This window comes from Larimichthys crocea, chromosome VII, assembly GCF_000972845.2.
Source record: "Larimichthys crocea isolate SSNF chromosome VII, L_crocea_2.0, whole genome shotgun sequence".
Taxonomy (NCBI): Eukaryota; Metazoa; Chordata; class Actinopteri; family Sciaenidae; genus Larimichthys; species Larimichthys crocea.
Genome location: NC_040017.1, coordinates 24084446 through 24101996, shown reverse-complemented (window position 1 = coordinate 24101996; position 17551 = coordinate 24084446). Strand labels below are relative to the sequence as shown.

General features: G+C 41.5%; 2 protein-coding genes across 2 annotated transcripts in view; one reads left to right on the top strand and one right to left on the bottom strand.

Moving 5' to 3' along the window:
• robo1 (roundabout, axon guidance receptor, homolog 1 (Drosophila)) overlaps positions 1–17551 on the top strand; it is a 306786-nt gene that overhangs the window by 52950 nt on the left and 236285 nt on the right. The window lies entirely within an intron of this gene.
• On the bottom strand, positions 13658–16009 carry LOC113746027 (myosin heavy chain, non-muscle-like). The gene has a single exon (XM_027280240.1). The coding sequence runs from the start codon at positions 15720–15722 to the stop codon at positions 14307–14309; it is 1416 nt and encodes a 471-aa protein (XP_027136041.1). The 5' UTR covers positions 15723–16009; the 3' UTR covers positions 13658–14306.

Below are 17551 nucleotides of genomic sequence, written 5' to 3'. Positions count from 1 at the left end.
AAAAAAAGAGACAGAAGTTGCCTTTCATGTGAAATAACCAAACATGTTCTGAGGTTTTTCTAACAGAAAGTCTACGTGTTTATGTTCAGGTTTTCATGGCTTCCAAAGTAATGTTATTTTACCCTGAAGGCAGCACAGCCAGGTGATGAAAACCAAATATTCATGCAAAGACAGCAGAACTATCACATTTCAAACCATTGTACACTCAAACCCACACTGTGGTGAACCCAACACTGACCTTACAATGCACGGTACATTGATCTGTTACGAATACAACAATAAGTTCACACAGTTGTCTACAGGCCATCATTCATTATGTAGGTTACAGACACATTTATCACAAATAAGCAATAATCATGTCTGTCATTATAACTCTCATTCAGCAGAGAATCACGATGATTAAACATGCTCCTCGAATAGTACAAACTCTCTTACTCTAAAGGAGACGTCTGCTGTCCGAACTAATAAATAATTCATTTGAGGAATATCAATAATATTTATCCATGATCCCGTGTTCAGTACGGACAGAACAAGTGGAACTAATCAGCGGATACACGCTTGCCTACACAGTTTGAATCGAGTGTCGTGAGTCAAGATGCTCAGACTGTGTGAAGTCTCTGATGGAGAGATCTACCACCTGTTTGGCCCTCATCTCTTCACTGCTCAGTGAGGCACAAGATGAAGTACTTTACATCTTAGTGATCCTCCTACTCTTGCTCATCACTCTTCATAATACCTTCCAACGCCCCCCCTCCCTTTGGTAATCTGCTCAGCAAAATGAGCAATGCCCTGATCTTTCTGCCCCTCCCCAAACAGCCGAGACACGCTTCATTTCGATTCAGCGGTGACGGTGATGAGACAAGAGACAGCCCTCCCCCTTCCCGGCCATGATGACAGTGAAACAACAGACACATGGGCCCTGCCACGCTGCTCTGTTTAAACTACAGATCCACTTGCAGCACCAGCAGATGGCCGAGAAGTCAGCCGCTGACTTAATGTGCTGTTTAGTTTTTGTTTCATGTGAGGGGACACAGTGATCAATGTTGAGTTTTATACCAGATTCTAGGTCAGTCGGTATCTGTTATAGCTCTATCGTCATGCAGTAGACACTAAATGGACTGACCGGGCACAGGCCCCTTGAGCATAAACTCTTTTTAAAGTGAGCATTAACATTTCTTGTTGGAAAGTCAGATAAGTTAATATAAAGAGACAAAACAAAAACAACCACAAAGATGGACCAATCAACCACAAACAGCTGTAAAATGACTACATACACAAACCAACTACTTACTGACACAAAATAATCACAAAACGACAACAAAGAGGCGCAAAAACAACCACAAAGATATGCAAAGTGATCACAGAGAAAGAAAACAAGTGTCTTGTTCAGTCTGTTGGTCTTGCTCTTGAGGGTTGGGGGCCTCCTTCAGGCCTGGTCCAGGGGCCCATTGTCTCAGCCAATGAAGAAGTTTTTCTCAGCTACTAAATAAGTGACAATTTATTTGATATCATTCAATATTAAATACTCTAGCGGTAGAAGTCTCAATCAGAGCGAGTAAATAACTGACTAAATATATATTCAGCTCACACAGGCAACAATTCATGACTACATGGATATACAACACCGACCATTGCTTCCAGAAATCTACAATTCTCCTCCAGAGTCTAATATTTACTTACTCACGCTCCCGTCTATCGCCGAACTTTTAGCAGTGGATGCAATATTAATGCCACTTTTTATGACAGGTAATTTGAAATAATCCATTTAGAGTTGTGGAGAGCCCTGAGGATTTGCATTTTAATTATACATTTTGATTCGCCGGGGTTGATTACTTTCATTCTCTGGCAGCAGGTTAATTGTGTGAGCTCAGTTCCGCAACACTGTGGACTTCTGTCATTACTTGTGTGAATAACATAATGAGGTTCTGTTATCCAGGAGTGCCGTGTTCACTACTTTGGCACTACAAGAATCACAGAACATGGAGTACCAGCTAAACAAGTTCTGCAGTATGTGATTGTTGTACAGGCATCTTTGATGCTGTGTTAAAATGGGAGTTTTGGTGTGTTGATGGCTGATGTTAGTAAAAATAATCAAACGCATTCTGCTCTTATGATTGCATTTCCCCCTATTGTTCTTCATGGAGCTCTCTCAATGATTTGCATCGATTGACTCCCATGCTTGGTCAGTCAGCTCAGCTGTAACCCTGCTCTGCATGGACTGGTCCATTGGGAACCCTGCTTAGCTCAGTGTGCAAAGGGAAGGGGAATTAGTGTGAGCTTTCAAAGGAAGGATGGTGGAGGGATCTGCTATGCATCGGAAATCATTGCTGCTTGCGGGTCCCAGTGGACAGGAGCAATGCTGATTTGTAAACACAGTGGGTGGGGAAGGGCATGGACGGATCATGTCATGAAGGTTTGTTTTGTGTTGTTCCTCCATTAAAATGTCTCCTTTGCCTTAATAATATCACCATTTGTGTGTTATCAGTGGTCACATGGGACAATCTTTAGATTGTCATATCATTTAAACATTATTTCTCTACATTAAGAGCATATTACAACCTGTAATGTGCTTAATCTTGAAGCAATGCATTGACACACTGGAGCTGAAAGTACATTTTGTTTAGGGCCAGGCTCCCCAATAACAAGATATAGATTTACAGCGAGAGTTCTCATCTTGTGTCTTTGGAACAAACTTTTTCCACTTTACTCTGGCAGCTGTTGAAGCCAGGATTTATTTATCTATAACGGATAAAACTGTAAATGATGCAAGGAATCACGGCAGCTGTGAAATGTGATTTCAATTACGATGACTGGTCAATGCATTTCCATATCAATAATTGCTTTTTGTCTAACAATGTATTCTGAAATGATAGTGTCCACGGGAGGAGGGTGTTTTCCCTTCATTGTGAGTGAAGAAAACTCAATTTGATAAACAGTTAGCGGCAGCCATTGTTTGGTGATGTTATCATGTGCAAAATAGGAGCCCAGTCTGAGGAGAGACTTACAAATGAGGTTTGAAGCTTTTTCTTTCTGTGGTTTATTATTCTCCAGCCAGATGAGGAAAATGGTTTGCTTCTGGCTATAGACATGGAATCCCATCTACTTTTTCCAACAGTTAAGCTCCTCCCTCAGCTTGGGGATTTAAGAGGTACTGATAAGGAGCCTGACATATTCAGTGCACAGGAGAGAAAGGAAAATCCCATTAGCATCTCTCTGTCCTCCTACAATATAACTTTTCATAGCTAGTTATGAATTCAATCTTTGTTTGCTCCTTTTATTTGCCCATTGAAATTCACCAAATTCTTTTCTTCTCTCCCTGCCATGTCTGCTGCAGGCCTGCTGTGCAGTTCAGCATCAGACATCTAAAATCTAACCTTTCCATCTTTGGCCATCAGACAAACTCTAAATGTCAGTGATGGATCTCTCTCTGAGATGCCCGGCAATCAGGGATACTTTTGATGTACCAGACACCTCTCATCTTCATTTGGTGTGATTTGAGATGGAGAGTCTGTTGCTGGTGGGCCTCATTGTGTGCAAGGAAGCTGGTCTCGCAAAGGAGAAAGAGGGGGAAGGCAAGGGCCAGATGAGACCCCATCTGGACAGACCCCACATCCTGCCAACTCTCACCCCAGTGGCTCAGGACGCTCCCCACTCATCAGCAGCCATCAAAGGGTGCCTGCCCACCAGCGCACCCTGAGTGGGCTGCCAGATAGACACGTCCCTCGTCTCATTACTGGCAAAAAGAGGCGAAAGCAGGGAGCTCCTCAATCATTCAACCACCCTGCAGCTCCCAGAGGTAGCCATACAGACTGCACTGTGTAAATAAGACATTGTGAAGCTTGTGCAGATTTAGTTAAAGATTAAATAAATAGTAAACACTAAACTCTGCAGCCTGGTGTTCAGCACAACTTCTCTCCTGTGGTAATCAGGATCTCTCACTGTGGTCTAGTGTCAAAAAAACAAGCCTGATCTACTGAGACTTTTTCATATTTCATACGACCCGGTCTGCTTCCAGGCAATAGCCACAGCCTCACACTCTGAGTCCGACACTGACAAGGGCTCCCATCTTCTACTGCCAACACACTGAAAAATCAATGAAACATAGACGCAATACAAAGTTAAATTGACCAAGTATTATTATTATTGTAATAATAATACAACTGATTGCAATCCTCCTGTATTTTAGTTTGGGTAAATAACCCAACAGTAATATTAAAAAATAATGCCAACACTTGGTCAGAACAACCCGTTTGCATGGTGACCTAATGGTTTTCTACCCTTGGGTGCTGGGTAAAGTTAACACAGCATTGCATCAGTGTTATATTGACCCATACATGCCAAACTGCATATGCTGAAGAATACTGACGAGGCAGCTCGGGGGGCTTCGGTAGATTCATTCATGTACGGTACACAGTGGTCACAGTGGACTGTGTGCTTGTTAGCACTGCCAGCAGAGTTTCCCAAGATTCACTGCTGCAGTTTGATTTGTTTTTTGATTTACTTGTGATTATATAAGATACACACTCGTTGGTAGACTTTATATAGAAAGAATCAACACAATTATGACTGTAAATAAAGTAAAGTACTCCGTTATTTCAAAAGGATACCATCACAGAAGCTTTCTGATGTCCAGTCTTTGTTTTCTTCTGAGAGAGAGAGTAACATATCTTCTGTTCATGGATCTGCCACGAGGTTAAACATAAAAAGACGTCCGCTGATTAAGAACAAAACTGTTCATGGATGAATAATCACACACAATTTATTTATGACAACGTGATTGCTCTAACCCTCGTGAGGAGGAGGAGGAGAAGAAAGCGAAACCAGTTAGATTCATCACAGACGTTATGAATAGAGAAGCGTGTAAGGCATGACAGCGCTGCTCAGCATGAGAGGCAGTCTTAGTTTGCAAAGAGTTTTCCTTTGTGTGCATGCTTCATAACTCATTAATTTTCTATAAAGTTACATGACGGGAATTTGAGACATCAGATATACCTCGACATCACTGTTATCGCACAGATGTATGACTAAACCTGACTCCTGTCTTTGTTCTCGCCCTCCTTTCTCTCCTTTTCTTCCATTGCCACAGCAGACGGAGAGTGATACTGACTCATTCCCACCCAGGACACCCGAGATCGAGTGCTAAGCTTTGTTTCAGAGATGAAAAATACAAATGCACGTCAGGCCAGAATGAACAGCTGAAAGTAACCCGAGTGTGCCAACATCACAGCTTTTGTCCTCCTATTGAATTACACACTTAAAGCATCCATCCATTATCTTGCTAACCTACAAGAGCCAATGTCTTTACAAAAAAAGGGCTGTACTGATGCACAATAATACAGTCATCCAGAAAATTGTAATAAATACTTGTACAGCTTCTGCTCAGTGACATCAGTACAAAGATATTAGCCTCGCCAGCATCTGCTTTAGTGTCATTGCCCTCGTTAAAGTAATTCCACTGTCATGAAGTTACTGCTCTGTTTTTGGCCATAATTGGGCTTTGTCTCCTTTACTCTCTCGAAGCTCTTACCAAAATAGTTTGTGTTTTATTCATTCAACGAGGCAAAATGAAGTGTCTAAATGGAGTCATTAGAGTCCATTAAATCTGAAGTGTGACGCTTTGCCTTTTCGCCCATTATCTCTCTATCTTTGTCATTTTTTCTGTACTCATGCCTGAGCTGATCTTGAGTGAAGGGCTCGTTGGTCGTATTATTCTATTACACTAATGTGCCATAGTGTTGGACTGTAAAACACGTATGTATCTGGACATTTTAAGTAGGGAAACGATGAAACTAGATCATGAGCTGAGCTCAGATGTTTGTTATTTGGCCCCCAGGTAGAAATCTTAGTCTATGGTTGACCCTGATTCATGCTCCTCTGCATTCCAGCCTTCAAGGCCTGTGTTGATTGACAGAGTTTAGGTATTTTAACCGAAACAAGAACATACTATTATATAGGAACATAAAGAGAGATGACTAGATTTATCAAGAATCTACAACTTATTTTCTCTAGTGGTATCTATCCTTGCAGATAGTTTTGGTTTTCTTTGTCCAGGTTTCCAGGAATTGAGTCATCCATCTCTGAGATTGAGACTTCATCCCAATAGTCCCTCTATATACTGAAAGTTTCTGGTGTTACTAAATGACATAAGAAAAAGTTCAGCAGCCTGTATTTTCTGAGACTGCAACATTGTTTGAGCAAATGCCAAACAATTACATCTTTACTTTAAAGTTAAAAAGTCTTCTCGCTGCATATGAATTATGACACTTGGTGGTTGTTGGAAAGTCAGGGGATGTTGTTAGAGAGTGACGCAGTCCGCACAGGGAGAAGGGACGGTTGGAAAGGTTTTGCTCTCCGCTTCTTGTGTTCTTCAAACAGTCAGTGTCTGGGTTTCTTTTAACCACGATGTTCACTAAACTTCAACGTGTAGTTATTTTCATCCAAGCCACGATTCGTCATTGTAGCTCGACCGTTAATGGTGTCAGATCAGAAAACGTTGTCTTGTCGCCTTGATGATGGGGTGTCAAAACAAGATATTTGTCATTTAATTGGGTCCCTCCAAAAACAGTACACTGTTTCTTCAGTAGGAAATAGTACGACCACTGTAGTATCAGTGGTTTGGGCAGTACAGACAGCAATCTTTTGATCTTGTGCGAGTCAATTTGAATGAACTGACCATTTAAAAGGGTGACTCATCTGTTTCAAAGCAGAGAAATGGAGAGGCCAGCTATCCTCACCTCATAATTTAGCTCTGTCTGTCCCCTGGAGCCACTTTGTGAGGCTCTATTCTAGAGACAGGCAGAGATGTTCAACCCTCCACCCCTGCAGCTTTTTTCTCTGAGGTTCTGGCTCAGCGCATGTTATTACTCGACGGGGGAGGAGGTGTTCATCAGCCACAGACTCCATCTTAGATTGTTGTCAGCTCTATGGAAGGATATGGCCCATATCATTGTTCAGTGTGTCCCACTGTATCTCTGTCACCATCAGTCACTGATGGGAAGAACTGTTTAGCTGCTAGAACCAGGTGGGAGCTGTTGTGTTGTTGGACTGGATAGACTTCACAAAGGGCTGTACAGTGGTCCCTCATTTATCGCGGGGAATACGTTCTAAAAATGACCCACAATAGAAGTAATCAGCTTTATTTTTTACAATTATTATACATGTTTTAAGGCCGTAAAACCCCTAACCACACACTTTTATACACTTTTCTCAGACAGGCATTAACATTTTCTCACATTTCTCTCTTATTTAAACACTCTCAAAGTTCAAACTTTCGCAGATTTAACAAAATAAGTACAATGCTGTATTAGTAAATGAAACCAAAGATCAAAAGCTGTTTTCAAGCCCAAACATTTTTAACAAATTTAATTTTAATGATCAATCTACGAGGTTTGACACATAAGAAATTATTACCAGTAACTCACGTGTATTTCACAGTTCCAGTCTTTGTCCTGGCGCAAACATACAGCAGCTAATCAGGACGCCGAACACAATGTGCGTTCATACTGTACAGTACGCTGTAAAAAAAAACATGCAAAATTACACTAAAAAAATCCGAAACAGCGAGGCCGCGAAAGAACCGTGTTATAGTGAGGGACAACTGTAACTAAAAGAGAGAGAACTATTTCACATGCGCTTAAAGGGAAAGTTTGACATTTCCACTCTCATGTCTGTACAGTAAATATGAAGCCACAGCCAGGAAAATGTAACTAGTAACACCTCTAAAGATCACAAATTGTGTGTGTAATTTCAGCGAGAGGTGTGTACTCGGATATTTCTTGACGGGAACCAGTAATTTGGAGTCTTCTGGTCCTGGGCAAGAAATAATATAATAATAATATGACACTTTCTAAGGAGGAGAATTGTTTTTACACCTTTAGTTTTGCACAAAAATGAAACAAAACAAAATGAAACAAAATGTTAATTAGTGAGATTAAGAGGTGCTACTAGGTACATTTCATTAGTTTTATTTTAACATGAGATTGATCTTCTCATTTAACTGTCAGCAAGAAAGCGAGTGTCAAACATTTCCTTTAACATACCTAAAACTGAAATACGTGAACTGTTTCCAGCAGCCATTTCTCATGTCTCCAGTCCTGATGCTGTCCTCTGGAAAAGCCCTGATCAGTCAAGTTCAACCCCTTTATTTACTGTGAAGTCAGACTGTTGACGAGCGACCTAGGTGACTTTTCCACGGGGCCGTTATCAATCACCTTCATCTAAAGTGAATTAATTCCAGATTAGTGAGTGAGGCTGTAATTAGATTTCATGAGCGGGGAGTTAAGAGGCTAAAGCAGAGCTTTGTGGCGCACTATGCTATGAAGGCATTGTGAATTAGAGAGTAGATAAGCACGAGTGGGACCTTCAGTTCTTAGGATGGTGAAGATGGGTGAAGGAGGTTGTTGGGTGAAATTTGTATTGATTCCTTAGGGAGGAGGAGGAGGAAGAGAGCCAGGTGATAAACTTGGCCTACTTAAGTTGACAATCGATACAGATTTCAACCCTTCCTCAGGAAATAAGCATCAATTACCTGTAACGCGGCAGAAGAACTGCAGCGGATAATTACATCTCACACAACAGGTCAGTGGGTGGACCGACTGTGTCTGCAGCCTGACAAGGTGGCTAATACAATTCAGCATGCTCAGAAGGCAGCCGAACGCGCTTGTTACCGCAGCCACGTACCATTGAGCCAGGTCGTTTTCCCTTCAATCAGCTTGACCTTTTCCTCTGTGACTTTAAGTAGCTCTGTGAGTTCACAGCGTCGCTCAAACAGGGAGAGAAGCACGAGCACGAGTTTGTTTTTTTGTGGGAGTGTGTATGCTATGTTGATTAGGAAGTTTATGGTGTGTTGGCTTTGTTCAAGTAGCACCACAGTCTGATGTTGTCCCCAGATGGTATTTCTGGAGAAATTAATGAGCTATCCATTGCTGTGATAAATATAATCCTTAGCAGCACAGTAGGAGTGAGAGTCCTCTGCTGAGACACAGTCTGGTTCAGAGACCGATGAAGATGAGCTTCAAGAAATATGTGTAAATACTGTACAACCACAGGAGGCGGTGAGATAATTACTAATTGACCTGTGGGTCCAGCAATGCTAAGAATAAACCAGGTGGCCTTGATCATGTGCGTCTGTGATGTTACGTTAACATTTCCAATTAGCTCATCAGAACTCAGACAAAGGCAACCCAGGATTATCATGTACCTCCTTCATTAACAAGCAGATTCAAGCTTTTGCGCTGCGTTTTCCCCTTTTTTAATCCAACGCTTCTTTGAGTCTATATTGATTTTTCTCTTCAAGGCTCTGGCGTTAATGATAACTAGAGGCAGAATGTTTAGAATCTAAACATAGGCTAGACAATTTAAATCATCATTTTCATCTGTTACTGCAGTTAATTGATGTTTACACCGAGTGAAATATTTAAAGACTCTTTGTTGGCATGACAGTACTTTAGAAAACTTTGAGATCTGAACTAGAATTAGAAAAAGAAGTTCTGTTTTCTTGAACAATGTTTATTGCAATATACGATTCATCAACTGACTGGCTGATGATTATGTTTGAGGAGGCAGGCTTGATTTAGTTCATTAAACATGAACATTTTTACCTTTTACTTTAGATCCAGTGTTTTTTAATATCTTTATACATCTTTCTAATGTGGTAGAATAACCATTGATATTAAAATCATTTTCTTTCCCAATAGTTTCATCATTTGTTTATGAAAACCAGTTTTAAATTGCAGTTTACCTACCAGCGTGTGATTGCTTGTTTTGGCATTTTTATTTTTCTCTATCAAAACTGAACTTGACCCGGACGTCACAGCACCTGACTGCGTGTGTGTACAGTGTACACAGGTTCTGAGTGGACACTTCAGAGCCATTAGCTGAGGTCACGCTGTAATAGCGGGCTGATTGCTGGCCTTTAATGCAGATGCGGGATAAACATGGCCTCACGGGGCTTCATCTCATCTTTTTTTCTAAGAGCACCTGCCTCGCTTCTGTAAAACATTTTCGAGTGAGCTAATTAGCCTCTCTGACAACGGCATAATAGAGAAATAGACAAAAGGAATTCTTTTTTTTACAATACAGGTCCGATGCTGAAGCAAATTGAAGTGAGTGCACCACTTAAGCACCTCTGCTCACAGTAAAACAGCTTCATTGAAGCCATCTGGACAGTATCGGCTGCACTGCCGTTGCCATAGAAACCAGCGCCAACCGCCGCCTTCATATATGAACACTTCCCAGGAAAAAAAAAAAAAAAAAAAACATTTTTGCCCAAAAACACACCTTGATCTGCTCTGCTCTTACATGACCATTGGTGCGTGAGTGGAGACAACATTTCTTAGAAGAACTGCCAAATTAAAGAATTAATTTGGCAGGGCTTCACCCGATAAAAATCCTTGGAGACTAAAACAGTAGAGGAGGACAGAGGAGATGGTGTAAGAAAAAGACAGGAGTGACAGAGAGAGTAAGACATGCAGAGGGAGAGAGAGAGCAGTACATAAAAGAGGTGTTTGTAGCCCTGTGCAGCTTTCCCCTTCAGCCCCAGCTGCTTTATACACCGAATCTTTTCATGTACAAGTGCCTGAGTCCTCCACAGAGAGCCGCATACACAAAGAGCCCTCACAGCCCGAAGCCTGTGGAAAGGTGACACAATCAATAGCATTTCTCCTCCCTGCTTTCTTCATGCTGGTAATGTGGCTGTGGATCGCTGTATGCCACCACCTTTACAACTCAATGCAACTTTTAAAAGTACAAGTGAAATTATGTGAGCGCAGGACAGTGGACTTGTGGATTCAAGTGGATTGTTTCGTCTGTGTCTGTGTGAATCCATCTCTCTGAGTGTTCACACTTCACAGAATAGCTAAACAGAGAAAATATTCCAAGAAATTGAAGAGTACACATGTTCTAACTTTGAGTGCAGGTGTTAAAATCTGTCCCCCTCCTTGTTTGTTGGAGATGTGAGCACAGAAAAACATGTAAATCAACACCTTTCAGAAAAGTAATTCACAGATTATCAAAGATAATTAAAGATTCAAATTGAGATATCAGAGTTGCCTCTTCGTAAATTTATCTTGCAGATTTCTGCAGTCTACCATCAACCTTCAAAAGTACGATGCACAGTATTTATCAGTTATGTCAATATTGAGAAGATCTGTGTGCTTTTTTTCCCTCTTACCCACAATTTGGAACGGTCTAATCCCTCTGCATGGTAGATCTTGTTGTAATTCCCACCTTCAACCAGGCCAATGCTTAGTATATGCTCTAAGATTGCTACTACACCCTTCAGATTGTCCTCCAAAGTATAGGTGGTGCCGGCAGTAGGCTTACGGGGCTTAGGCCTTGAACGTTTACAGCAAAGCTCAGACTGTTGTGTTCATCACACATGCCATTTTTCTGTGCTAAACCCTGATCACAGCACCAGCAGGGAGAGTTACCAGTGGATTTTTGCCACAGTGATACGGCTGGCATTGTATTTTGTGTGGGCACGCACTGTGTGTCTGCGTGCACGGCTAGACTGATTATAATACATGCGTCTCCGGAAGCAGCACATTGGAACAGATGCCACCTCGTCCTTGTTAATGATTATAGTCACGACTTTAACACCCCCGAAGTGTTGAAGTGTCCCTGGCCACGGCACAGCTCTGACCCTGAGTCCGACCTGCAGACTGTGTTTCCCACTTTATTCACTCAGTGGCAGCTGATAATAACTGTTAATTTATCAGCTCTTATTTCATGTAGAAATAGGAATAATAATAATACACGACAGGCTACATCTAGAGGACACTTGAGGACGACTCAAAGGTGGCATGATGTTGTCACGACTACAGCACCTCATATGGAGGATGTGGTCATGTTGACTTGTGACACGAGATAGCTGTTCATTTCTAACCTAACAGTGGAAGTTGGTTTATTTTAATCTCGACCATCTTTCCCCAACTTTTACAAACCATTTTTTGTTCCTTAATCCAAACCAAACCTGAACCAGAGCAATGACAGGTCAGAAAATCTTTTGCATATGCATATGGTTTCATGGCCTGTCGGAACATTTGTTTAAATATGTATTTCTTTCATATCCCCCGAGTGTTCATGGTTAATTTAGTGTTGGCTCTGACTTAGTGCAGTGTCAGGAGAACCGTATTAATAGGCTTTAACTCTACACAAGGCAGTGTGGATGATACAGATTCATAATATCCTCATGCTGTGAATAAGAGCTTGCCTTCAGCACTGACTTTTTTCAGGTCTGTTCAAATGGTGCAACACCTATTCTCTTATGTCTCTAACCTGAGAGTCATTGCACAACATGAGTGATGAAACCGCATTCGTTTAATGAGTCGGATTGAATATGCATATTATCACATGGTTGGTTTGAATCTGAGCAGAAGGAGAATAAGAAAGGCTGCTTTCATTTCAGGGAGCTGAGCTGGGTGATAAAGACAGAATCAAATATCATGAAACATATTTGACTCAATATTGATAGTTGATGCTATTCTGGGGTTTTGATGCTTTCACACAATATCCAGTGTGGTTGTTACGGTATCCAAGGAAAAGAAAGTGCTAATCTTAAAGGAGAAGCAGGCAGATGTACTCACTGTTCATTTCACTTCACATCACAGACAATAACTGTAATCAAAGGCAGCATTGAAGCTATATCAGGATTTACAGTAATAAATAAAATTCCAGATAATATCTAGTCTCATATCATATCTCATATCTCACCACCAAGACAGTATGTGCTTATGAATGTGTTTATTTAGCAGTCAAATATGAATGTTGTTAAACGGGTTGCTATAAATCTGCCTATTTGGTTAGAAATGTTTCTGTCCACCTGTTTTTATTTGAGAATAAAAAATATCAAATCAAATCAGATTTTATTTGTATAGCCCAAAGTCACCAAGTACATTTGCCTGTACAATCTGTACAGGGAGTGACACCCTCTGTACTTAGACCCTCGGTTCGAGTGAGGAAAAACTTGCCCACAAAAACCTTTAACAGGATAAAAAGGTGGAAGAAACCTCAGGAAGAGCCACAGAGGAGGAATCCCTCTCCCAGGACAGACAGACGTGCAGTAGATGTCACGTGTACAGAACAAATCAACACAAACATATTGTACAATTACAATGACTGATAAAATGACAGTGAATCACAATGAATGGTAAAATGATTACAGTAGCAGTGGAACCTGTGATAGAGATAGAGAGACACAGATGCACAGCAGCAGCAAATCATCAACTAACTATAAACTGTAATAGAGATACGGTAGCAATAATGACAGTAGTAATATGTGTAGTGGACGTCATGCAGGACCACAGCAGCAGCCATGATCCACGAGAACCTGCTGGACGAGAGATAAATATCTTCAAAAAAAGTTTTTATTTTATCAAGAAGAAGAAAAACACGTAAAGCAGGGGACCTGAACGTCTGCTGGAGCTTCCAATGAACAGGCAGCAAACATGGTCCCTGGTTGCTATGGTTGCAAATGAACTAGCGATGCGGAGCGGCTGAAACGGAGCAGTTAACGTAATTTCTAGGAGCCTCACCTTTTTATTTATTTATTTATTTATTTATTTATTTATTTATTTATTTATTCTGCATGTGGTCCAGGTGGCGCACACAGCAGGGATATTTTTACGTATTCTATTTTGTTGTGGGTTTTTTTTGTTTGTTTTTTTTTTTTTTGCAGTGCTGACACTGGAATGCAACCTCTGATTGTCATTTCTCTTGACAAAAATATATTTTTCTGCTGACCCTGTCCACAGCAGTGCATAGCTCTACTTCTCTACTGCAGCTATAAGTACAGCTACAACCTCACTTTAAAAACACCACAACTATTCTGAGGCATTCTACATATTCATTTCATGTTTTAACCAGTTTTTATTGTTAATGGGTGAACTGGTTGTAATGTAGCTTTAAAGAACAAATGCATGAATCCATGAATTCTCAGTTGCCAATGACTGTGAAGGACAAAAAATGAATTTAGCATAAACAGTTAATTGCAGAAAGAATTAAATATTTGAATAAATATTATATTTTTATATTCAGTTAGGATATTATCAGCTAAATTCAAACACTGAGATCATTTTATGTTTCTGTAATGTCATCTTAAATTAGAATGACACAGACAGAGGATGTTTCTGTAAAAAGGCCCAAGAACTGTGCAACTACAAAAACTATGAAATATAACAATATCTGAACTTTGAACTTTTTTTTTTGTTTGTTTTAATTTTTTTTTTTTTTTTTTGTGCATTTTTTTGCGTCCTTGGACGCAGGGGAAACCAGAGCACCTGGAGAAAACCCGGAGAACTCGATGTTCTTTAGTTCTCCCTCCTCCTCTTCCACCTCGCTGGTTTCCTCAACCCCAGAAAGTGACGGGTCCTCTTCCAGACAGAAGGTGGTTCTGCTGTCCTGTCTGGAAGATTTCCCTGAGCGCCTCTCTGGGATTCGAGGGCCAGTGCAGGACTGATGGTCGCCTGCTGCTCGCACTGCTTGTCCTCAGCCTGCTTCGGTGGTTCGAGGGCCAGTGCAGGACTGATGGTCGCCTGCTGCTCACACTGCTTGTCCTCACCGGCTTCAGCCTTCTTTGGTGGTTGGTTGTCATTACTGTCTGTGATTTTTTGGAGAGCCTCTCTCTCAGCCTGGAGCTCAGTGGATAGCTTCAGGTTGAGAGAGATCTGAACACTGAGTTGAGTTTTCAGGTTGTCCAGCTCGCTTCCAAAAATCTTTTCGCTCTCACGGGCATTTTGCTGCAGGGCAGTGATCTCTTCTGCCATCTGTTGACGGATGGCTTCCTGCTCAGCCCTCACGTTTTGGATCATACGGAAGCCCTCTGACACTGAGACTGCATGAGACTTGACTTCCGTTTCAAGCTCACGCTGCAGGGTCTCGGCCTGCTCTCTGACCGTGGTGACTTCGGCCTCATACTTCTGGGTAGTCTCGTGCATCTTGTCCAGTTCCTTCTTTAGAATCATGCTCTTTTCCTTTTCAGCTTCAATCTCGGCAGAGAACTTGTCCTGACTGAGCTTGTGTGTCTCTTGCAGCTCCTCGTAACTTGTCTGCAGGAGTTTCTTCTGCTCAAGCTCCTTCTCAAGGTCAAACCTCAGGGTGTCAGCCTGCTGCTTGACCTCATGGAGTGACACACTCGCCTTCTCCAGTTGTTCTTGGAGAGTCTTGTTTTTCTCTCTCTCTTCCTGGAGTGCCTTGAAGGCTTCTTCGTAGTCAGACTGCACGAGATGCTTCTGCAGGATCTCATTATCAAGATCACACTGAAGGTAAAAGGCCTGCTTTTTGAGCTTGGGGACATCATTTTCATACCTGGCGTTGAGCACTTGGTATGAAATATTGAGGCGTTCCAGTTCCTCCTGGAGAAGCTTGTTTTTGTTCTGCTCTGCCTGGAACTTTTCCTCATTAATGATGTGGGCCACCTGCAGCTCCTCATAGTCGACCTGCAAGAGTTTCTTTTTCTTCCTCTTGGTGTTGTCGCTGACTTGGTTGGCGATCTTTGCGGTGCTGAGAGTTTCTGGATTGGTGTACTTCTTGAGTCTCTCTAGCTCCTGCCTTGTTTCTTTTTCCTTGTTGATGATCTTCTCCTTCAAGGATTTTTGTCTCTTCAGCTGTGCTTTTGTTTCCTCCAACTCTTGGTTGAGTTGGCAGCTGGTCTGACAAAAGCAGCCGCGTACGGTCTGCTCTTCATCGCTCTTCTGGTTACCACTGGGGTTCCCCGGGCTCTGCATTTTCTTTCTTTGGCTGGTAGTCAGTCACAAAGTAATGCTTGTAGGTTGCAGTTGTAGATCTCTGACGAACAGTTGTATTCTGTATCAGTCGTTGTCTCTTTGCAAATTGTCTTTTCTGGCTCTTTCTCACTGTGGTATCACGATTTGAAAGGTCTGAAAGGATCTGACTGACTGAAGCGTTGTGGCCTTATATACCGTCCTGATGATGTCACAATGCATGTGCCTTTAATGTGTGGTTTTGCTCTGATCTGTACAGTTCCATTTGTCCCGCCTCTTTTTTCTCTGATTTGTTTACATTCTAAGTCACATGGTGTAATTCAAATGTAAACACATGGTTGCACTGCCAATATGGCGGCAGCCAGAGCCACCACAGTCTTCAGAAACCTGTAGGTGACGTCGCTGATACTACATCCATTGTATACTGTCTATGGTCTGCCTCAGAGTACGATGCTGGTCTGCAACATGGTGCAAGGTCATTCAGTTATTTACATACACTCTGTAAATCAAAGACACATGAATGAGCAAATAAAAAAAATGTCATAAGAAATATTTACTATTTAGTGTCTCCTTCACGTTTTGAACGGGAGGGTGAGTAGATTGTGTTGAAATCCGTGACTGCACTGCTTCATTATTTACCCTCATCACGACCCTAACAAGGAGTCCTGGACTAATTTATCTTGCTCCGGACTTTCAGTCAGTCAGTTTGATTGTGGTCATTTCATTAAAACAAAAACAATACAGGCCACATAATACATGAGGCAATATAATAATAAACATATTTCCTTCATGTGTTCTACATTGTTTTCCATTATTTGAAAACAATGCCTCTTCTTCTGCACTGGAGAATTAATACCAGAGATTTCTCACAATGGACCAACTCATAAGCCGTGTCTCAGTTCCATTAGCACACTTCTGTACAGTACACTGTGTACACTATGTACTTCCTGGTGTAACGTGCTAATGACAGCATGGTCGTGTTGATGCAGTTTGTCAAACTGTAAATATATTCACATGCTTTAGCTGCAGCTCCTCCATCATCTGCTTCAAAACATTTCACCATCAAACCAGCGATTCGGATCATTCCAGTGTTTTGGTCATTGTCGCTCATCTGACTGACAAAGCTGTGCTGCGGGGCAGGGCTGCAATTAATCTGAAGCTGATACGTTCAGACTGTGGAACAGTGAATGTCTCCCAGTGGCGACTAAGTAATCCATACTCCTCAATTAAACCCCTTATAAGTCTAATTGGAATGATAAACCATCTTATATATGCTGTCTATCAGTCACTTAATGGAATTACATCGGCATTAAGGACAGTTACTGTTGCTGAGCTCTGGCAGCTACAGTAGGGTTTGAGCCCCTGTACCTGTGCCAGACGAAATAGATCAGTCCAGTAGAGCTCAATGTAAAATCAAGAGTAGATCCCCCAACTGCAAAATTCCTATTTAACTCGTGGCTGCTCTTTGTACATTTCTGACCACAGGCTATTTGTCTCTGCGCTGTTCTGTTCTGCACAGAAATCAAACTATGAATGAGATTACCTTATCTCCAGCCTCCAGCATAAAAGCTGAATCTTTCCAGCTTCCTCTCCCTCCCTGCATTCACTATGAATACATAAGTTGTTTTAGATTCTAAGTCACAGTCGCACATGATTTCACATTTCAAAAGTTTATGATATGTATGTGCACTATAGAGCTACTCTAATCCACTAAATGATTTGTCATCTCATGACTAAAAAATGCAAACTCATTCTGTCTCTTTCTCCCGACATTACTCCCGACAATGCTCTCAGCTTAGAACTGGGTGTTGCTTTGAATCTGAAGAGCTCTG

Bases quoted from the DNA above. Each gene is read 5' to 3' on its own strand.
- LOC113746027 (XM_027280240.1), bottom strand. From the start codon at position 15,722: ATGCAGAGCCCGGGGAACCCCAGTGGTAACCAGAAGAGCGATGAAGAG.